This window comes from Bos javanicus, chromosome 6, assembly GCF_032452875.1.
Source record: "Bos javanicus breed banteng chromosome 6, ARS-OSU_banteng_1.0, whole genome shotgun sequence".
Taxonomy (NCBI): domain Eukaryota; kingdom Metazoa; phylum Chordata; class Mammalia; order Artiodactyla; family Bovidae; genus Bos; species Bos javanicus.
This window is the reverse complement of record NC_083873.1, coordinates 103,649,357-103,672,848: the sequence shown is the minus strand read 5'-3', so window position 1 is coordinate 103,672,848 and position 23,492 is coordinate 103,649,357. Positions and strand designations below refer to the sequence as shown.

At 47.3% G+C, this 23,492-nt stretch overlaps 1 protein-coding gene across 2 annotated transcripts in view; it reads right to left on the bottom strand.

The window, feature by feature from the left end:
• Positions 1-23,492, bottom strand: part of CRMP1 (collapsin response mediator protein 1) — a 66,197-nt gene that overhangs the window by 32,128 nt on the left and 10,577 nt on the right. For both annotated transcript variants that reach the window (XM_061420788.1, XM_061420789.1), the window contains exons 2-4: positions 9,781-9,869; positions 4,113-4,297; positions 2,724-2,888 (exon numbers count right to left, since the gene is read on the bottom strand). In XM_061420788.1, coding sequence (XP_061276772.1) covers positions 2,724-2,888; positions 4,113-4,297; positions 9,781-9,869 — 439 coding nt within the window. The remainder of the gene's footprint in view (positions 1-2,723; positions 2,889-4,112; positions 4,298-9,780; positions 9,870-23,492) is intronic.

Sequence of the window (23,492 nt, the reverse complement as noted above, 5' to 3'; positions counted from 1 at the left end):
GGAAACAGTGACAGGCTTTACTTTCTTGGGCTTCAAGATCAATACGGATGGTGACTGCAGCCATGAGATTAAAAGACTTCCTGGAAGAAAAGCCATGACAAACCTCGACAACATATTAAAAAGCAGAGACACTGCTTTGCCAACAAAGGTCCATCTAGTCAAAGCTATGGTTCTTCCAGTAGTCATGTATGGATGTGAGAGTTGGAACGTAAAAAAGGCTGAGCACCAAAGAATTGATTTGTTTTGAATTGTGGTGTTAGAGAAGACTCTTGAGAGTCCCCTGGACAGCAAGGAGATCAACGAGTCAATCCTAAAAGAAATCAACCCTGAATATTCTTTGGAAGGACTGATGCTGAAGCTGAAGCTCCAATACTTTGGTCACCTGATGTGAAGAGTCGACTCATTGGAAAAGCCCCTGATGCTAGAAAAGACAGAAAGCAGGAGAAGGGGATGATAGAGGGTGAGATGGTTGGATGGCATAACCGACTCAATGGACATGAGTTTGAGCAAACGCCAGGAGATGGTGAAGGACAGGGAAGCCTGGCATGCTGCAGTCCATAGTGGAGCAAAGAGCCAGACATGACTGAGTGACTAAACAACAACAAATTAGACACTGACTCCACGTTCCCCTTCCCCCCAGGCCCTGGCAACCACCTGTGTATACTCTCTATGAGCTGGATGACAACAGGCCCCTCACACGAGCACAGTCATACAGCATTGGCCTTCTTGTGACTGGCTTATCATGTCCTCAAGGCTCACCCATGTCATAACAGGTGTCAGAATTCCCTTTCTTTTCAAAGCTGAATGACACTCCATTTTACGGATAGACAACATTCTGTTTATCTGATGGACATTTAAGTGGCTTCCTTTTTTGAATGGAGAATTAACACCAAGCTCAGACCAGGGGTCTCACCCTGGTACCAGAGCTCTGGTGCTGAGATCACTAGGTGAGCCTCAGAGAGGTCAGCTTGGTGACATGCACAGTATCCGATAGCCAAGAAGTATGAGGGCAGGATTCAGATCCAGGCAGCCCAACTTCTGGGATCTTTTTACATCCTGGACTGTGATTCTGTATAAAAAAAGAGTGACTCACAGCAACTTCAATGAAGGGATAAAACTATCTGGATATAGAAGTTCAGACTTATAAGACCCAAACTGGTAAACAGGCAAGGAACACCATCAGATATTCACATAAAGGAAAAGCGTGCACAAAATGTTTAACGTAATTAGCAGTTGAAGCATTGTAATGTTCAACAGCAGACTGACTTTTATTCATCAAATTAGCAAGGATTTCATAGAAGCAACAAGACCCAATGGTGCAAACATGCAGGGAGTGATGGACATAGCGCAGTGGGCACACAAGTGGGTGCATTTTTGTGGAAAGCAATTTGGAAATAAGTGTTAGACTTTTGAAAAAAGTTAAAACTTTGACCCTGTAATGCCATTTCTGAAAATCTAAGGAAATAATTAGAGATGCAAACAAATGTTTATACACAAAGATGTTCACCAAACACAATTTACAGTAAAGCAAACGGAAAGCCTAAGTGCCCAATAAAAAGGAAATAGCTGAGCAAATTAGCTATTACATTGTATGTTACGAGCCATAAAAAGTTATTAATGAAGAGTAATGATTATTCATAAAATGTTAAGTGAAAAAAGAAGAATTCCAAGTAACTGCTACTGTATAACTATATAAGGAGAAAACTGTCTAAATAGGGAATGGAAAGCAATAATCTTTAACATTGATAGTAAGTGGTGATTTGGGGGTAGGACCAGAGGGGGAACTTTTTTTTTCCTTCTCTTGATTTTCTTTATTCATATTGTGGTGATGATACTTTTATAAGAAAACACAGCACATATATTTTAAAAATTGAAAGTACCCCCCTTTCTCTCCTTGAAGCATCTCATTTATTTGAGGCTGTCTCTTCAGAGAGCCTCAAAATTGCCCCCTTTCTGGAGGGACCACTCATATCTTCTTCACTCTGTTCTCTTCTCTGCTTCTGTGGGTCTTCAGTTCAGTTTATCTTCATTTGGTGTAACACACACTGTAAGGTACCCACACTGTGAAGGGACAGCCTGTGTGAGCCCACACAGAGGAGGGCCAGGATGGACATAGAGATGCACAGACATGATCCCCTCTGATCATAAGCTCAGAGTTTAACAGAAGAGCCAGACAGACAACAAGGGTCTTCAATCCAAAAAACAAAGCAAAAGCAATGGAAAAGGTGTGCCAAATAGGCCCCAGTAACCTGCTATGGATATTCAAGGGATAAAGCAATTCTGATCAGGGAAATCAGAGGAGGTGATAGTTGAGCTGGGTACCAGAGAGAAGAACGGGCATCCCTGGATGCAGGTATAGGGATACCAAGAACAAAGACCCAGCAGTGTAGCAGGTTTCAGGGGGTGGCATTCAGGATAATAAACACCCAGATGAGTGTAGTGGGGAGAGAGAAAAGTGAGGCTAGGTCAGTGGGGGCCTTGTGTGCAAGGCTCAGGAAATCAGGCTTTTTTCTATGAACAGAGGGATTCTCCAAAGGATCTGAAGGAGAAGAAGACAGACTCTTTAACGAGGGTCCAATATTTCCACTGTTCATGTGGCAGGGCAGAGCTCACAGTTGGGCTCAGAACAGATGCAGTTAAAGAGATTCTTAACTCCACAAACCAGATCCATCGAAGATACAATGATTCCAGAACTGTGCCCCGCTTCTGGGGCTGTAACTGACCTTTGTCCTGCACCAGGACCTCGAGCTCCTCCCGAACGCCATCGTACCAGCTGGTGATGTCCACATGGAGGGAGTAGTCGCAGCAGGATTTGGTGTCTGCTGCTTCATGCCATTTCTCAAAGGAGGTCAGCAGGCTGGACCCAGGTTCAGGAACAACATGGTCAACTGGGACAGAAAAATATGTGTCACATCCCAAGATGCTCAGGATCCAAGTTGTTCCAATGGTAGCCTCTTCCCTGCCACCATCATCACCATCACCTCCAAACAGCATAACTACTGTGACCATCCCTTATCCCCCCATCACCATGATCATCACCACCACTTACACCATCCAGACCAACATGCTCAGCATCACCATCCCCTTCATCACTCTCACCATCGTCAACATCAATATTGTTACTGTCATCACCATCATTATCAAAATCATCAGCAGTGAAACGGTCACCACCATCTCAGTCTTCATTGCCACCACCACTGTTACTGTAGTCTCATCTTCCTCCTCCTCATCACCATCGTTATCATGACTGCTTATTGAATGCTTACGATGTGTCACATACTGCCACAAAGGCTTTACCTAAATTATCTAATAAAATCCTCACAACTACCCTATGAAGTGAGTATAAATACTCCCACTTGGCAGATGAGGAAACTGAGGCTTAAAGAAGGTGAAAAACGTCCAAGGTCACACAACTAGTAAGGAGTACAGAGAAGATTCCCAGAGTCCGGTCAGCGATAAAGACTGGACCGTCTCCTGTGACTCCATGTTACCTTCTTGGGCATAGAATGCAAAGGTGAAAAGGACTTAAAAGAATATGAACTTCACCATCCCTTTTTCAAATAAAGTCTTAGATGTAAAGCATATCAGTGGGAAGACATGTCTTTCAAACCACACTGGGCTTTGCACATCCCTCTGTTCCCGCCCTGTTTCTAACATCCACCCTTCACAGCCATAAAGAGCAGTATCTGCTACCCAACCCCTCTCACTCCTCCACCCACATAGGGCATCAAATTAGCCTTTGCTAATTTGACTTTCCAGTCCTTACTCTACTTGACCTCTCAGGACATGGCAAATCACTCTCTCCTCCTTTAAACTTACTCCTCCATGGTTTCCATGGCAACGTGATTTTCAAAGTTTGGAAACATTATGCTATGCATCATTATCCCAGCAGCAATACTGACACAACCACTTTCCAGCTGTGAAAATTTCAGCAGCTTCTCTCTCTGAGCCTCTGCTTTCCCAATGGTCATAACAACACCTGCCTCACTGGTTCTAAAACTTTAGCCTTCTGCACACCGGGTACCCAGAGCAAAGAGCCTGATGTTGCTCACAATGCTGGGGATTTGAAACAGAAGTAGCAGCCTATGGCCTAACGCAGGGGTACGACTCACTGATCATTGTGGTCCCGCCCGCCAGCGCTGCTTTGGTCCCTTGGAAGAAGTCATCAGCAGCCGTCATCCCCTGGGAGGGCTTCTGCAGGTAGGTGTTGACATCAATACCTCCAGGAATAACCATCCGCCCATTGGCCTCAATGGTCTTCACTCCACCGGGAACAATTAAGTTCTCTCCTATTTGCCTGGAAACAGACAACAAAGACAGATTTTGGTTCTTAGAAAAAATGGCTGCCAACTGTGCAGTTTCTGGGGCAGGTCCCACCCAGGGCACCAGGTGGACAGAGAAAACTCAGGCAGGGTCCCTGCCCTCCAGGGGCTCACAGCCTAATGAGGAGAGACATATAAGCAGATGTTTATTACAACCCAGTTCACACTGGGGGTTGGGGAGCACATCACCAGCCCTGGTGATCTGGGAGGGCTTCCAGGGGGAGGCAGGGGCAGAGCTGAACCCAAGAGCAGTGAGACCAGCATTGGCCTTAAGTGGGAAAGCGTTCTCTGAACAGCTTGTCACTCAAGAATACTTCATAGTTTCTTGGCAACTGCCTTGGGGACAGAGATGAGCAATGGCAGGGAGGCAGAGTGACAAGACCCCTTAGCTCTGCAAGTCCTCAAAGGCAAGGCTATAGAGTGAACTCTGACATTCCCAAATCCGTATGTTTAAGTCCTAACCCCTAGCCCCTCAGAATAAGACTATACTTGCAGAGACAGCCTCTAAAGAGGTCATTAAGTTAAAACGAGGTCACTAGGGTGGGCCCTGACCCAATATAACCGGTATTCTTATGAGCAAAGAAGATTAGGACACAGACATGTACAGGGAAGACCACACGGGAACACGGAGAAGACGGGCATCCCAAGCCTCGGAAGAAACCAACCTACCCACACCCTGATCTCAGACAGTCAGCCTCCAGAACTGGAAGAAACAAGTATCTGACGTTTAAACCTCCCCATCTGTGCACTCTTACGTCAGCCCCGGCAAACTGATACAGACACGCAATCCTCATAGAAAACAGTTGTGAGCACTGGCCTCAGGAAAGCTGCTTAACCATCAGGCATTAGCACCATAAAACCTACCATGAGGGAGTCACACCGAGGGTGGCAGGGCTTTTCTAGATAGACTGACCAGCCCTTCCATTCCCCATGTGCTTGCTGCCTGCAAATGTCCTTGAGAAGTGGGGCAAATTCCAAAAGTTGGGGAAGGAGGAGGAAGAGCCTAAGAATCTCAAAGACTTGCCCCTGCGGCATCTATCGGCTGTGTCTTGTATGTTGGAACCAGAGTCAGGAGATGTATCTAGGGGCCAGTGGAGGGATGGGGTTGGGGGTGGGTGGAGAAAGACCAGGACAGACTCAACAGCCTCCATGGCCAGCGCCCGCCAGAGACCACAAGCAATGGTTATTTAAAACAGAAATCCAGGGGCTTCCCTGGTGACTCAGTGGTAAAGAACCCACCTGCCAATGCAGGAGTTTGATCCCTGATCCAGGAAGATCCCACATGCCACGGAGCAGCTAAGCCATGCAGCACAGCTATTGGGCCTGTGCCCTCGTGCCCAGGAGCCCAACTACTGAGCCCTCGTGCCGCAAGTACCAAAACCTAGCACCCTAGGGCCCGTGCTTCACAAAAGAAGCCACCGCAGTGAGAAGTCCACACAATGAAACCAAGAGTAGCCCTTGCTCGCCACAACTAGAGAAAAGCCTAGGTAGCAATGAAGACCCAGCACAGTCAAAAGTGCATAAATAAATAAAATTTTTTTAAAAAGGAATCCAGTTGTGCTGAACGGTTGGGATTTGGCCCCAACATTAGTTTCCCTAAGTTATCTAAAAACATCAGTAATGAAGATGCAGGAAAATGTTGCTTCGGTGACCACAAACGTCAGGCGCCAGAGTCCACACGCAGGAATAGAAGCAGAAGCTCCTTGATCTTCTGGACTCCTGGGCTTGGGGCACAGAGGTAACCGGGCTGTATGTGGGGGGTCTTCCAGAAGAAGTGGAGCATCACACAGTTTGCCCTGAAAATGGAAACGGTTCTAGTCCAAGCACAGTGCCAAGGCCATGGTGAGCCCCCAGGAAATGTCAGCATTTCTGCCAATTTCACCAGCACAACAACTGCAGCTGCTGCTGCTTCTAATCGCCAGCCCTCTTCCCTCTAGAATTCCCATCATGTAGAGAATCCTGCCGGGTCCAATCTCCCCACTGCCCATCTCCAAGATCATGGACGATGCCAGGAGCTGAAGGGAAGGGGGTTCAGGGAAGTCACCCCCAAGCCTTATAACAAGAGCCGTGAACTGCTATTGTGCACTGACCACGGAAGACTTTTCTAAGCCCTTTATGGAAGGTCTCATTCACGTTCACACTAGCTGTTAAAGACGACAGGGTGATGTTCAGAATGTGTACCACTCACAAAGGAACAGGCACAGCCCAATTAGAACAAACATGCACACAGACACCTCGGCACAGCCTTCCAGTGGGAACCAGTGGAGTCACACCCGAGCCTGAGCCTGGTCTGTGTGACTTGGCTGCCACACCGCAGCGTCAACAAGGCCTACCCTTCAGGGCCATTCTAACCAGGCAGATCATCGCCTTTTTACAAACCCTCTCTCATCTCTTGCCAACAACTTGTGAGGGAGGAAGTGTTCACATTTTACAAAAGAGGAAAATGGAACTCAGAGAGGGGTGGTAACTTGTCCAAGGCCACCCAGCGAGCCAGTGTTGGGTCTGGATTCAAGCTCGGTCTCCCCCAGTCTACTATCATACTCTGCCTGCCAAGCTCAGATGCCTTCCTTCTTCCCTTCCACAGAAGCAGCAGGTTCTCTCCAAACTGGGATTAAACTAAACGGGACACCCAGTGAGCCCCCACGAATTAGGAGGAGGACTCCCTGAATGGTTCTCAGTGACAATGTGGATGGAAGGAAAGAAAAGAAAGGAAGGAACTGGGAGAAGCAGGCACCGGTCCCCAGCCAGCATCACCCTCACCACCATTCAGAAAAAAAGTCCTCAGCCATCAGCATCTGATTCTCCAATGCTCAGCAAATTGGATGGAGCCCTCGATGAATCATAACAAATGCTGCACAAACATAGCTGAATGGCTTTTAGTAAAACTTGGTGAATGGCCGCAAGATGAAAGGATTCTTGGGGTTTAATCAGAGTGAAGAGGAATAACAGCCTCCTTGTGCCAGGCAGTTCCTTGGGCTCTCCTCACTTCCACACCTCCTTCTCAGCCAGCAGGGACCTGGGCCCCACGAGACCATCCGAGACTCTGTAAGGTGTTCAAACATGGTCATTTGCTCTGCTTAGTAAGGCAGGAAAGGCACCTCCAGTGCTTAGAAATTTTACAGCAACAGGGTTAAAAGTAAAAGGCATCTCCTAGGAAGAGCTGATGAATCTTGAATTTACAGACACTGCTTATTTCCTGAATACCCTGGGTGACCTCACACAAACAGCAAGCACTTAATAACTGCAGCCCAACCTCTGAGCATGGGCTCACATCCTGGACTGCAATCTTCCAACCCCCAACTGCACATGGCGGGTGGGAATAGTGGTTCCGTGTCACTATGTCCTTCACGCTCAGGACCCCAGAGGCCTCACATAAGTGGGGAGCTCAATGCGGAGCGGTTGTGCCTCATCTAAGCCGCAGTGACTCAGAAACCTCACTTTACCATGCATCTCACCACACTCCACCCCACCCCGCCATCCCTTTCTGGTTCCAGGCTATACCGTGGCTGAGACTGAGGTCCTCACCTTCTGATGTCTAGGTTTGTATGTTACATTTATCAACATACTGGGGTCCTATCCATCCCTGGCACAGTGCTAGGCCCTATGGGATGGCAGGTAGTAAGACAAGATCTCTCATCAGCGGCAAGGGCATTGGTGGAGGTGGTGAGGGGGAGGTGGGCACATTCAGCACAGAGGAACAGTCTGGGTTCTGGAAGGCTTCCTGGAGGAGGAGCCACACGAGCTGGGCCGGTAGGACAAACAGGAGCTGGGAGGCAGGGGCATGACATGAGGATGGGGGAGGGGCAAGGCATTTCAGATGGAGGATTTATGGATGCAAGTCTCGCAGGGGAGAACTGCTTGGCAAGTTCTGCAAAGGCCATTTTTAGTGCAGAGGGAACTGGGGGACGGGGAGGGAATAAACTGGAAGAGGTGAGGCCTGAGCTGGACCGGAAATGGTCAGATCCATTCAGGATAAATTGCTGGGGGGTCAGGCAGAGGGAGGCCGGGAGGGGCTCAACGCTGCCCTGAGTACCTACTCCTCACAGATGGTCCCTTAACATGCAAGGCAATCCACAGCCTCCTCCTCCTCATCCCTCCTCTTCCTCTGCCCCTTCCTCCCTCTCTTCTCCTCCCCACCATCATCTTCATCGTCAGAGGATACATGCCCAGGACGGACCCACCAATAAACATTCATTCCTATTTGAACTTGACCTTGCTCACATCCCCTCTGCCTTCTTTCCAGGGCCAGCTGCCCAAGTTGGATCTGAGACGATCTCCAACTCTGCTCTTCCCAACTCCAGAGGAAGAGCTGAGCAGCAGAGTAAAAGGTGGAAATCACGTAAAAGCCACTGTCTGGTATTAGGGGCTGAACAGTGTCCCTTGAAACCCACATATTGAAGCCCTAACCCTCAGTAACTCCGAATGTGACCATGTTTGGAGACAAAGTCTTTAAAGGGGTAATTAGGTTAAAATGAGGCTATTAGGGCGGATCCTAATGCAATAGGGCTGTTGTTCTTTTAAGAAAGAGGAGGACAAACCAGAGGCACACACAGAGGGAAGGCCACGGCAAGGAGTTGGCCATCTGTCGGGGGTGGGTGTGGGGGAGGAAGGCTCCAGAGGGAGGGGACATACCTACTCCTATAGCCAATTCACACTGTTGTACAGCAGAAAGCAATACAACATTGTAAAGCAATTACCCTCCAATTAAAAATAAATTAAAAAAAAGAAGATGGCTGTCAGCAAGCTAGGGAGAGAGGCCTCAGGAGAAACCATCCTGTTGGCACTTCAACCCTCAACCCAGGACTTCAGCCTCCAGAACTATGAGAATAAATTTCTGTTGTGTAGGTCTCCCCATCAGGGGTATTGTGCTCTGGGAGCCCACCCAGACTCACACCTCTGGGATGTCCTACACGGCTGAAGAGGCAGCCAGCCAGGAGAAGGCACAGGAGAACTCCAGAGTCCCAAAGCATGTCTTCCCTAAACCAGAGAAGAACCCTGCCTGGAGGCCAACATGCATCCTTCTCTCCTGGCACCCTCCACCCAATTCCAGAAACTGCAGGCACGTAGGGGGGAAAAAAAAGCTATGAATCTAGTCAGGTGTGCTAGGTTGGAATTAGGCCCTTGCCCCTAACTCATTCTGCAACATGGAGCAGCCACTTGCCCCCAGGGGCCCACCACCCGCCAAGAACAGAATGGCTGGTGTGTGTGCCTCACAGCCTCTGTGGGCCTCACGGCCTGTGTGAGCACCATGGCAGGGAGCCTGTGTCATCATGGGGCACTCAGCAAACACCATCCCCTTCTCCACCCATGGTTTGCGCCTCCCCACATGTCTCCCTCCCTGGGAGTCACAAGAGCCAGCACAGTTATTCTGGGGCAGAATGCCAGCCTTCTACTTCCTCTAAGGGCTGGGCAGCTTAGGGAGATGGGCTTCTTTAAAAGGTGTGTTTGGTCCACCCACTTTATGAGTCCATCTTCCAGGTAGACGTCGGCATAGAAGGACTGGTCATCGTTGATGATGCGTCCGCCCTTGATGAGAAGTCGGTCACTCTGAAAAGCCAAGCAAAGTAGTAAATGTCATTATAGAAAAGCCAAGAAATGCTTTTTTCTAACTTTCAGCATAAAATTTTCAACTCTTCTAAAGTAAAGAAATGGTCTTAAAAAGCCCCCTGCTAGCCTTCATCCAGATTCTTTCAAGACTTCATCCTTCTCCTTTCACCTCTTTCCCCCCTTAAACACTGGCTTTGTATTCACTGAGATATTTTAAAGCAAATCTCAAACATGATATCATTTCACCCATAAATGCTTTACTACATAATCTGTTAGGCAATTAAAAAAAAAAACAAACTAAGATCCATTATCCCAACAAACCCAGTCATCATCAATTCCTTCAGCTCAGTTAATAACCAGACCATGTTCAATTTTACTTGATTATCTCAAAAATGTCCTTTTACACTGGGGTATTGTGAAGAGGAATCCACCCGAAGTCCCCAGAACACATCCAGCCCACAATTCTCTGCAGTCCACTGAAATTTGTACCATCTCCTCCTCTTTTTAAATGTCATTCATTTGTGGAATAAACTGGGTCATTTGTAAATAGAACAAGAATTTCTTCAGGCATTATTATTGAAATTAACAAAACTCAATTTAAAGACATTTTCAAACAAGTGAAATGGCCAAAAAAACAAAGTGACATTCCCCAGGAAAAACACCACCAGTCACTGTTCTGATGTTTTTTCCCGATTTCCCTCTACTTCCATACTTGTGATCCTAGCACACCTAGTCATTCACTCACCCGTTCACCCATCAGATACTAGCCCAGGAGCCTGGAAGAACAGGAGAAGAATGAGCTCTCGTGGAGTTGGTGAGGGACAGACAGAGGTTTAACAAATCTGGGAGTATGTTGGATTCAAAAAAGGAGAATTATAGGGTGCCCATCATGGGCACAAAGCGAAAGGGCTGCTGACCTTATTGGGGGGTCAGATAAGAACAAGCTCAGATCTAGAAAATAATTCTAGATAAGCTGGACCAAAAGGTAAGGAAGAAGGCCAGTAAGGTGAGTGCTAAGCGCCTGGCAGAAAGAACTGACATGCCAAGGCCCAGAGGCAGCAGAGAATACAGCCAATTCTAGGAGCCGGAAAGAACACACGGTTGTGTCCTTTCTGCATTTTACCATAAGCCTGTCTCAAGTTATTTCATTTAAGGGGTTATAAAATATTTCATTTTATGCATACACAGTAGACTGTTCATTATTCCCCCATGGTTCTTTTCAATGTTTCACAATGATACATATTTCTACAATGAACATCTTTGTGTATAAAGCTTTTCTTTTAATTTGGACTGTTTGTTAAGCTAAATTCTCAGAAATTTAACAACTGAGTCAAAAAGTATAAACCGTGCTTGCATCCCTTGATAAATATAACTAGACTGCTTTTCAAAAGTACCTCTCCAATTTGCCATTCTGAGACCACCAAAACACCCTTGGTTGTCATTTATATTTGTCAACTTGCACTTCTTGGAGGCTGAGAACTTTTTCTGCCACATGCCCATTTACTGTTTGTGTTACCTCCTAGCTGGAGATGTGGTGATGGACAAAGCACAGCCTCTGCCCTTAAGCCCCACCCCTTGGATAAGAAGCCAATTGTTACTGACAGACTTTATCTTTTGGGGCTCCAAAATCACTGCAGATGGTGACTGCAGCCATGAAATTAAAAGACGCTTACTCCTTGGAAGGAAAGTTATGACCAACCTAGATAGCATATTCAAAAGCAGAGACATTACTTTACCAACAAAAGTCTGTCTAGTCAAGGCTATGGTTTTTCCTGTGGTCATGTATGGATGTGAGAGTTGGAATGTGAAGAAAGCTGAGCGTCGAAGAATTGATGCTTTTGAACTGTCGTATTGGAGAAGACTCTTGACAGTCCCTCGGACTGCAAGGAGATCCAACCAGTCCATTCTGAAGGAGATCAGCCCTGGGATTTCTTGGGAAGGAATGATGCTAAAGCTGAAACTCCAGTACTTTGGCCACCTCAAGCAAAGAGTTGACTCATTGGAAAAGACTCTGATGCTGGGAGGGATTGGGGGCAGGAGGAGAAGGGGACGACAGAAGATGAGATGGCTGGATGGCATCACTGACTCAATGGACGTGAGTCTGAGTGAACTCCAGGAGTTGGTGATGGACAGGGAGGCCTGGCGTGCTGCGATTCATGGGGTTGCAAAGCAAAGAGTTGGACACGACTGAGCAACTGAACTGAACTGAACTGAAACAGTAACAATTCAGAGTAGCCACCTCAGAGGGAGGGTCTGGCATGGGTTCCTCTGAAAACTGAGCCTGAGATGACGATTTTAGACCCAAGCAGTGATCTGGGAGGTGATTCCAATAAGTGGAGTAAGGGAGGCAGGCATGGAAATCCAATACAGGGTACCCATTGATCCAGCTAACACAGGGTACCCAGTGAGTAACTGGGCTAGATCCCACCAGGGCCCCCTGAGAAACCCTCTATAGATACAGAATGCACCTCAGGTGGGTCCCAGTGGTCCCACAGCACTGACCATGAGAGGAAGGCAGAGGATGCTGCATAAGCCTAGAAAAGAAGGTTGTCACCCAAATTAAGGAGTCAGCAAATGGAATGCATGCATGTATGTGCACTCAGTCATGTCCAGCCCTTCCCGATCCCATGGACTGCAGCAGGCCAGGCTCCTCTGTCCATGGAATTCTCCAGGCAAGAATACTGGAGGGGTGGGGTTGCCATTTCCTACCCCGGGGGATCTTCCCGACTCAGGGATCAAATCCACATCTCCTGCTAGTGGGTTCTTGACCACTAGTGCCGTCTGGGGCTTCCCAGGGGGCTCAGTGTTAAAAGACAAGCACAGGACACAACTCAGTGACTAAACAAACAAGCAACAAACTAAGGAATCAAAAAAGGCTTGCTGAGCAGAAACAGAGCCTGCAGCCTGCTACTCAGAACCCTCTAGTGGGTTCTTGCATCAGTATGCTTCCTCCAGAGTGAGGGCTAAGTTAGTGAGACCTTACTTAATCTGGACTCCTACTATGTAGGCAAAATTCACTCTCTCATTTGCGCCGGGCAGCTCTCTGCTCAGTGTCACCTGAGGGCTCCCCCCTTGGCTGGCTTGTTTGGGACACCTTACATCACAGTCTCGTCTGCAGACCCCTCACCTCTTAGCCACTTTATGTTTACACAGTTCTTAACACAGTACATCTGACATAGTCTACATTTACATGTGTTTATAAATGTGCCTTGTCGCACTGACATCAGAGGTGTGTTCCCCTGCTGGCTGCATCAGGTACCACTCACAGGGAACCAGCTACACTCGAGTTACTGCGGAAGGAGGGCAGCACTTACATCTGTCCCTGCAGTTCCCTCAGAGACTTGATTCCATGAGGGCAGAGATTTCACCTGTTTTCTTCACTGCTGGGTCTCCAATACCTCGGGCACAGCCTGGCAGGACAGATGAATGGATGAACACCTGAACTAATTCTCGAAGGATAACTGCGTAAAGATGGAGAGAAACGGCATCGTGGCCATGAGACAAAGAACCAAGGGCCAAGGAAGCCAAGGAAGAGACGTTATGTCCTGTTCTCCAGGAAGGGGGTCTCTGGAGGAAAGGGCTTCAAGCTCAGTCACCCCCAGGTCCAACCACCTGCCTCTTATCTTTAAGACAGAAGCCAGGACCAAAGGAAAGAGCCCTGAGCACTGCGTATCCAGAGGCAAAGACACTGCTGTGCAGTTTTCTTGGGCACTAGAAAGCAGAGAAATGTGACTCATTGGCAGCTGGCGCCTAGTTTCTGAAACACGGTGTCCCGTGGGCAGCCGTCTGCCTTGTCACATTTAATAAAGGGCTTTTCAGGCTAATCCTGAAAGGTGGTATTTAATGCACTGTGCCCAGAAGATCAGCCCCACCCAGCTCTGCTCTTCCTAGAATCAGATGTTCAAATCCCCACTCCACTCCCCAGCTACCAGCAGATACCATGTGTAGCTACCATCAGGGTACTGGCTCTTGCTGTTCTCAGGGGCCAGCCTATTTCTAAAAACAATAAGCTCACAGCAGAAGGCAAGAGCTGATGTGACTTCTTTTTTCTTCCTTCAAATGACTAGCGTGCTTGCCTTTCAACTGACACTTTCAAAAGTATGTTCTTTGGAACTCTAGCCCAGCGGGGTTTTAATAGATGTTGATCCAAAAGGGGATTCCCAGGTGCAGAGAGTTTAGAAAATTCTGGGTTAAAGAGATGTAGAGATCGTTTTTATGTCAGGAATTCCCAGATCCTTTACTGCCGATGCGTAATGTGAACATTCAAGAGGGGAACTGAGTTGATCTTTTCCAAATTTAGACCCTTCTCATTCTGTGGGACACTTGACAAGGATATTTTTTCTCAAAAGACAGCTCAGGAAATGTGCTTCATGGCTGCAGTGCTCTCCATGCCTGTTTGTGCTGAATGGTTCTCAGGGAATGTGTGGTCCCATTGACCTTGGATGGAAATGGAGCTCGAGATGGGCTGACCTCCCAAATTCATAAAATCAACATGGGTGGAGATTAGACTCAAGGTTTCCTAATTTCCTGTCCAGCGTTCACTCCATCGAACACACTTTTGTCTCGTTTTTAAATATGTTCACCCATCTGAGGGCTTCCCTAGTGGCTCAGCAGTAAAGAATCCGCCTGCAATGCAGGAGTTGCAGGAGATGCAGGTTTGGCTCCTGGAAGAAGGCATGGCAACCTGCTCCAGTATTCCTGCCCGAAGAACCCCATGGACAGAGGTGTCTAGTGGGCTACAAAGAGGGTCGCAATGAGACACGACTAATGTGACTTAGCACACACCCACATGGTAGAAGCCATAACCACCCATAATCAGATGCAATCTAGAAAGAACCTGAGGATCTAGCTCTCTAGGACTCCCTTTCTTCATGCAGGAAGTGTGAGTGAAAAACCCTAGAGCCGTACTTCCCTCCAAACAGTAAGTTTTATAACACATAATTTTGAAGAACTTAATAAAAATCACACATTTAAAAGAAAAATACCAATACCCTGCCTCTCCCAGGATTACCACAAGGAGCAAACAGTCAGCAGATATAAACAATGACAAACTCTGTACAAGACTCACTGTTTTAAATACCTTGAAAGAAAATTAAATACCTCCTTAAAAATTCAACAAAAATCTAACAGCAAGGGTATGTCAGAGACTGCTCACTTCTTCCTGGGTGACAGCAGTAACCTAAAGAGACTTACACTCATCATGGCTCACGGCCTTGGATCAGTGTTGTGTAAGAACAAAACGTTCAGAGTCAGACAGATGCAGCTTCCAATCCCTGCTCATTTGCTATCCATGTGACTTAACCTGTCTGAGCCTCAGTTTCTTCATCTATAAAATGGGGATAATTGTCCCTGCCTCACAGGGCTGAGGGATAACCCCATGGGGTACGTATATAAAATGCTTTGCCCAGGCCTGCCACTGGTGAATACTCAGCAGAGTTACACATTGTTTATTCTTTGCCATTTTCTGTAGCAGAAATTATACTCAATAAATATTTGCTTAAGAAAAAGAGTACATGCAGCTAAAAAAAAAAATCTTGCCCTTAAGGAATTCTCAGGCCAGTGGGAGAGACTGAATCATAACCAGACCTTTGCACTCCAGTGTGGGAAGGGCTTAGACAGAGGGGTGGTGGGAGCAGAGAAGGCCTCCACTCCAGCCCTTCCAGGAGAACCGTGCTTATTCTGAGCTTGAAGAGTGAGTAGGAATTAGCCATGTGGCAGAGGAGAGAGATGAAGAAGGGAATGGCAATCCACTCCAGTATTCTTGCTTGGAGAAGCCCACAGATGGAGGATCCTGGCAGGCTGCAGTCCGTGGGGTTGCAGAAAGTCGGACACGACTGAGCACCTAACACAGACAGAGGAGATGGTAGAGGGAGGCAATGGCAGGGACAGGCATGGATTAGGGGGTGCCAAGAGTACTCGGGGGTCTGTCAGTGGTTTCCTCTGGCTGAAGTAGGACCACAGGGTGAGGAAGCTGGAGAGGCAAGCAGGTGCTGGCTCACAGGGGCTCTAACGCCACAAGCAGACGCGAGGCTGGGCTGCCCACGATGGTAATGACGATAATGAAAAGGCTTTCACCAAGGAGGAATTCAAGCCCACCAAAGTTTCTGAACTGAGACTGCCCAAACTGTGCGGAAGTGGGAGAAGAGAAACTGATCATCTGCACAGCTTCCTTCAAGCTGGGATTTCTTAGTAAGGGTATGCCTCAGCCATTTTTTCAAATTGTATCACAGATCTTGACTTTTGACCTAGAAATTCAGTGCTGGGAATCTGTCCTCAGGATAATATCCCAAACAGGGTCAAAGAATTATCCACAAAGAGGTAAATCAAAATGAGTGACAAGGTACCACACCACTAGTGGCTAGCACTCAGCTGCTAAAATATCCCCCAGGAATTTTTATTTATTTATTCATGGCTGTATGGGTCTCCGCTGATATGCACAAGCTTTCTCTGGTTGTGGTGAATGGGGGCTACTTCTCTTGTTGCAGAGCACGGGCTCTGGGGGCATGCAGGCTTCAGTAGTTGCGGTGCATGGGCTTCGCTGTCCTGCGGTAAGTGAGATCCTAGATTCCTAGGCCAGGGATTGAACCCGTGTCCTCTGCACCGGCAGGCAGACTCTTAACCACTGGACCACTAGAGAAGTCCCTCCCCAGGGATTTTAAAGGCTAAACCACAGTGCTAGACAATAAAACGTTAGGTGGAAAAGCAAAATACCAAACTCTCTACATGGTAGAGCTTTCTGGTAGTATGACTCCACCCAGTGCAGGCTTTGGGGTGCTGCCCCGTGTCCCCAGTGCCCCTTGTGCACCCCTCCCCCACAATGCTCATCACACTTCATGGTCACTGGTCACATGCCCATCTCCTGCTGGGCTGGATACCCCTCCATTCCCAGAAGAGTTCTGTGTGACTCATCTCCAAATCCCCAGAGACCATGCAGGGCCCTTACAAAGTTTTTAGCAAATGTTTGCTGAGTGGGAGGGGAGGAGGTGACAGCCAGGAGGGAAGGAGAAGAAAGAGTGTTTGAAAAGACAGAGGGCATGGGGAGAGAAAAGAAGAGTGAGATAAAGGAGTGATAAAGAGGGGAGGAAAACGAATGGAAGAGGGAAGAAGGAAAGGGAGGAAGCTGGGGAAGAAATAATGAAGAAAGGACAGAGTAGACTGACAGATGAGAAATCTCTTTTATTTTAACATTCCCTGAAGTCTAACCCTGCTGCCTGGGAACAGGAGCTTGCTTAGTGCAAATCCTGTTCAATACAGGACAGGTTGTTCAATATAGGTGGGGCCCACCTACACCTTGGTGCTGGGCAGTCATCACATCTCCACGGCCAAACATCGTGGGGAGCAGAACAGCAGCACAGAGAACGGAAGACTTTCTTCTCCAAACCCAACACTAATCTCCCTTCCAGCCCCAACTGTGAGGAGAGAGTAGGTGTTGGCAGGATGCCTTTGCTCTCTTCAGAACATCAAGTACCATGTTGAATGCCACTTACAAAAATTAGCCTTTATAGTTTCTGATATTTCTACCCACACAACAGCAAAATAAACAACCATCAGTTAGGAGGGGAGGTCTGGATCACACTGCATCTTGTGTATCACTGTCCTGAGGGAAGCATGAAGCCTCCCTGAATTCTGTTCTCCTTTCTGCATGGTGGGAATAAAGTCTGTCATTTCCAAAGTAAAGTTAGAGGAACAGAAAACTCACTAAGGTCTGGGGAGCTTTAGAAGAAAAACAAGGTTCCACTCTCATCAAACCAACAACTTACCCCAAAGTCACTAGTTTAGCAACCTTGGCTGCTATCTGGAAAACATTAGAGAGTGAACATTGCTATTACAGAGACAGAGAAAGGCAGTGACTATTTCATCAAGGAGAGGATGTTTGAGCTGGGTTCTGAAGTATGAGATGCTCATGAAGTTGGAGGAGAGCATGGCAAACCACTCCAGTATTTTTGCCTGGAGAATCCCTTGGACCTAGAAGCTTGGCAGGCTACAGTCCATAAGGTCGCAAAGAATTGGATATAACTGAAGTGACTTAACACACACACATACACACAGACATGAAGCAGAAAAGTGGAGGAGAAGTGGAAGATTCCAGCAAAATAAATAGTATACACACGGACACAGTTCTGAAGTTTTCAGGTTCCATGAAGTAAATAAGGACTGGAAAGCAGTACTGTATGCTGTCCATGGTCCTGAAACACCACAGGCACCTGAAAACAGATTTCCTGAAACCCTGTGATGAATTGTGGTTTCCCTGGAAGCTCAGATGACAAACAATTTGCCTCCAATGCTGGAAACCCAGGTTCTATTCCTGGGTCTGGAAGATCCTCTGGAGAAGGAAATGGCAATCCACTCCAGTATTCTTGCCTGGAGAATTCCATGGACAGAGGAGCCTGGTGGGCTACAGTCTATGGGGTCGCAAAGAGTCAGACACGACTAAGCAACTAACACTTTCACTTTTTGATGCTGAAGATCTGGCTCCCTCCTACCTCACCCATCCATGGAGTTCTTCACTACTTTTCTTTCTTAGATCATGGCATATCTGTAATCTTTATATTCCCACAGATCAAAAACAATCATGGATTATGCTTCACATTGTATGTAATAGCTGGTTTCAAGTACATCTCACTGAGTGCCACTGTTTCAATACTTATTATTCCACTCAAGAAATTGGGGGGAGAGCCTGTGACACCCCACATCCCCTCTCCTACCATGCTTCACTAGTTCACACACTGGAATCTGGGGTCAGTGGATTTTGTTGTTGTTCAGTCTTGAAGTCACGTTTGACTCTTTGCAACCCCATGGACAGCAGCAGGTCAGGCTCCTCTGTCTTTCACAATCTCCCAGAGTTTACTCAAATTCATGTCTATTGAGTTGGTAATGCTATATAACCATCTCATTCTGCTGCCCTCTTCTCCTTTTGCCTTCCATCTTGCCCAGCATCGGGGTCTTTTCCAATGAATCAGCTCTTAGCATCAAGTGGCCAAAGTATAGGAGCTTCCACTTCAGCATCAGTCCTCCCAATGAATATTCAGGATTGATTTCCTTTAGGATTGACTGGTTTGATCTCCTTGCAGTCCAAGGGACTCTCAAGAGTCTTCTTTAGTATCACAATTCAAAGGCATCAATTCTATGCTCAGCCTTTTTTTGGTCCAACTCTCACATCATTACATGAATACTGGAAAAACTATAGCTTTGACTATATGGACTTTTGTTGGCAAACTGGTGACTCTGCTTTTTAATACACTGCCTAGGTTTGTCATAGCTTCCCTTCCAAGGAGCAAGTCTTTTAACTTTGTCAGTGGATGAGTGAGTGCCAAAAATAGGGGTACTGCCTTAATACAAAGAGGGCAACTCCATCCACTTACAGGCTGTAAGTGTGTAGAGATTTTGATCAGGCTGCCTGATTTATCAGTGGGAAGGGGCTCAGAGTAAATAAATGACAAATTACTCCTTGAAAGATGAAGAACCTCTTTGTGTCTGAAGGGCAAGCACAAGAACAAGTCTCAAAAAGGTAAAGGACATGCTTGTCCATGCATTGAGCGCAGGTAGAATTGCTTTCTCATGAGGCAAGGAAATGTCAAGGTGAGTTCTGAAAGTTCTTTGCCTTTCAAACTCTACAAGCCACTGACTGACATTAAGTCACTGACTCACGCTTGCAACTCAAACATTCAATTGGACAGGCAGCTACGCACTCCACTCATGCAAGTACAACTCACAACACAGCACCAGAGCCAAGATAATGCTGCAAATCCACTGGGATTCCAATCCTAGTGCTTTTGTCAAGATTTTCAATTGCCAGATCTAGTTTATGGGACAGGAATTTATGTTATTAACAAATACCTCAGACACTCTTGACGGAGACCTTCTGTGGTAGACTGGGTTATTTCTTTCACATTCCTTCCTGCCCTCCTACCCTTGCCATGCTCCAGCGTGGGTGCAGGGCTCTTCCAGTCACACTGACTGTGGGTGTGTCTGCATGACTCGCTTTGACCAATAGACTGAGAGTGGATGTGAGTGCACCAATCTGAGCATAAGCTTCAAGAGGCAGGTGGGTTTCAGCTCAATTTCTTTCAGAGTTCATCCTCCACCGTGAAAACTGCAGGACCCAAGGAATGATGCCTCCTTCAGTCTGAGTCCCAGAATGGGATGCTATGAGCAGCACACCTGATTCAAACAGAAACCTGAAGACAATTCTAGCTGAGTCCAGCTAAGCCTCTGCCACCCACAGACCTGAGAACAACAGACAACTCTTGTTGTAAGCCACAGAATTATGGGGTTGTTTGTTAGGCAGTATTATTGTATCAAAGTGAACTGATACACCATCCAAAACTTGCACCAGGAGCCACAGCCCCAGTAGCTGCTGTCTGATTTTCTAGCTCAAATACTTTATAAACCCATGACTCTGTTCCTACCCCAAATGACCAGATCCCTCTTTCCTCTAGGGTCCCCTCACAGTTGTCCCAACCAGCCTCCCTGCAGTAGCAAGAGCGACCTACAGTGCAGCTGCATGCTCTTATTAATTCACAAAAATCATCTGCCTTTGGTTTTGCCTCAGGGGACAGCCTGTCAGCCAGCAGCCCTTTGCCACACTTTCCAGGAAAGCAACCCTGGAAGTGGCAACAGGCCTGAAACTGAATGTAATGAACACACATTTGTTCTCCACCTGCATGGGGAGAGGACACAGCGGCATTGCCCTCCTTCATGAATCAGAAATAGAGGTGGTCTCCAGGGGCTACAGGATCTTCTGTGAGCTCAGGCCCATTTCCATGGCAACTGCAATTTTAACAGCGAGATCTCAAGCTCCACTGTACCTAACAGACATTCAGCAAACACTCCCTGATGAACTGAATATCTGGTTTTAAAATAACACAGCTCTGTCATGACCCCAGGAGCAGGAAAGGTCTTCAGGTTTCCTACAGAAGGGAGAGGCCAGACAAATCTGGATGTATGTGGAGACCCATTTCTGCACTTCCTTGTCTCTGCTTTTTATCTTATATAAAGCAATCTGGACAGAAATCCTTTGCCTTCCGAGTACATATAAAGGACCACTTGCACTACACGGATTTTCATTTCTCATTCTTTTTTTCCTGTTTTTAATTCTGAAGTCACATTAAGAAGCAGGTATTATTGCTACAAATAGGCAAACTCAGAGAAGTGATATAATCTGCTCAAGGTCACCCAGCCAGGAGATAGTGGAGGCAGATCTGAACCTAGTGCCACTGGGTACCTACCAAGTGACAACCCAGTGTTCTGTGATAGTTACCCCAGTGTTCTTAGTTAAGATGCCTGCGCCTCAGTTTCCTCCTTTGAAGAAAGGGAATAAGCAAGAATAGATCATACATATCAAGCCCATTCCCAACATCATGCATCTCACCAGCCCTTCTAATTGGATTGTTGTGAGTGTGGCCAAAAGGGGGTAGGCAGATCAAAGCCTCTGAAACTTGGAAAGGGCTCTCCAGTGGTAAGACAGGAAATTCAGAGCCCTATTCACCTAATAAAGATGTCCTGGGTGGCACAGTGGTAAAGAATCTGCCTGAAATGTGGGAGACAAAAGAGATGCAGGTTCGATTCCTGGTTCAGGAAGATCCCCTGGAGGAGGAAACGGCAACCCACTTCAGTAGTCTTACTGGGAAAATGCCATGGACAGAGGAGCCTGGTGGCCTACAGCATCACAAAGAGTCAGACATGACTAAGCAACTGAGCACGCATGCATTCACCTAACAATTACTGACAACGCCTCCTGTGAGTCAGATGCTTCCACACTTACTATTTCATTAAATGCTCATTTAACAAGGAAGCAGTGTTGCCTGCTGGCTAAGGACATGGTGGGTAGAGGCCAGAATGCCTGAGTTCTAAGCGGGCCCCACACTTATTACCCTTGTTCCTTAGGCACGTTTACCTCTCTGTACTTCAGTATTCTATCTATAAGGCAGAGAGTGGTTTTGAAAAAGTAAATGAATTGATGTGTAGACAGAGCTTAGTGTCTGATTTATAAAGTCCTTGCAACCCAGGGAAATAAATCTCATTCAAACGCCCAGTTCCGTTTTCAGCTTCTCTCTAACCTCTCACACCCCAAACCCAACATCTATTCCAGAAGTACCCTTATACCTACCTGCTGATCTCCACCTCCCACTGCACCTGCCGCAGGTCAGCCCTCTTCCCTGTCTCCCTGCTGCCTGCCTTGTCCCCTCCCAAAACAGCCAGTGACCTTTCTGAAACACAAATGCAACCATGTCATGTGTGTGCTTAGTCATTCCGACTCTTGGGACCCCACAGACTGTAGCCTGCCAGGCTCCTCTGTTCATGGGACTGACCATGGTGTGCCTCTCCTTAAACCTTTCTCCAGCTCGGACTCACACGCAGGATAAAGTAAGCCTCCAGGCGCTTCCTGGTCTGACTCCTGCCCTCTACCAGCATGGCACCATAGTCGTCTATCCTGGTCTGACTCCTGCCCTCCCCCAGCATGGCACCATATTCGTCTATCCTGGTCTGACTCCTGCCCTCCCCCAGCATGGCACCATATTCGTCTATCCTGGTCTGACTCCTGCCCTCTCCCAGCATGGCACCATATTCGTCTATTCACACTATCGTCTGGTTATCTAAGTCCTCCCAAGGTGGCGCTAATGGTAAAGAACCCTCCTGCCAATGTAGACAGATGTAAGAGACATGGGTTCGACCTCTGGGTCGGGAAGATCCCCTGGAGAAGGGCATGGCAACCCACTCCAGTATTCTTGCCTGGAGAATTCCATGGACAGAGGAGCCTGGCAGGCTACAGTGCATAGGGTCGCATAGAGACGGACGCGACTGAAGCAGTTTAGCACTGCACTGCACTCTGGCTCTCTAAGCTGCACTTTCACAGCCCTGTGCCTTCATCTACGGCATCTGCTACCTGGACTTCCTGCCACACCTGCTCTGCCCGTTCATTTCCAGCTCACCTTGTCAGGCACAGCACTCTGCCTCCAGGAACATGTGTCCACCTCTTGGAGTTCCTATGGCATAGGGCTTGCACTCCTTAGTAGCATCATTTCACAACTTCATCTTTTGGCTCATTTTTGTTTGTCTATTTCACCCATGAGACTGTGAGATCCTTCACCCCAGAGACTACAGCTTACTCCTATACAAGTTGTTAGCTGGGTGACCTGTGGTAAGAACTTAATCTCTGTGTTCCAGTGTTTTTTTTTTTTCCCTGTTAGTAGAGCTAATCAAAGTACCCAACTCACAGGATTACTTAAGTAAAAGCTCTCGACACACTAAATACTGGCCTATAAAGCCCAATGCCTTATGCTGAATGTTCTGTGTGTTTTTGAGGAAGCAGGAAAACCTTCCATTGCTTTTATCAGCTTCTCAAAGGAGTCTGACCCTAGAAAGTACTTAAACCAGTTTGCATGTGTGCTAAGCCACTTCAGCTGTGTCTGACTCTTTGCAACCCTACAGACTGCAGCCCACCAGGGTCCTCTGTCCATGGAATTCTCCAGGCAAGAATACTGGAGTGGGTTGCCATTCCCTTCTCCAGGGGATCTTCCCAACCCAGAGATTGAATCCGCATCCCTTGTCTCCTGCATTGGCAGGCGCGTTCTTTACACTAGTACTACCTGGGAAGGCCAAACCAGTTTAAAAGGTGCCCAG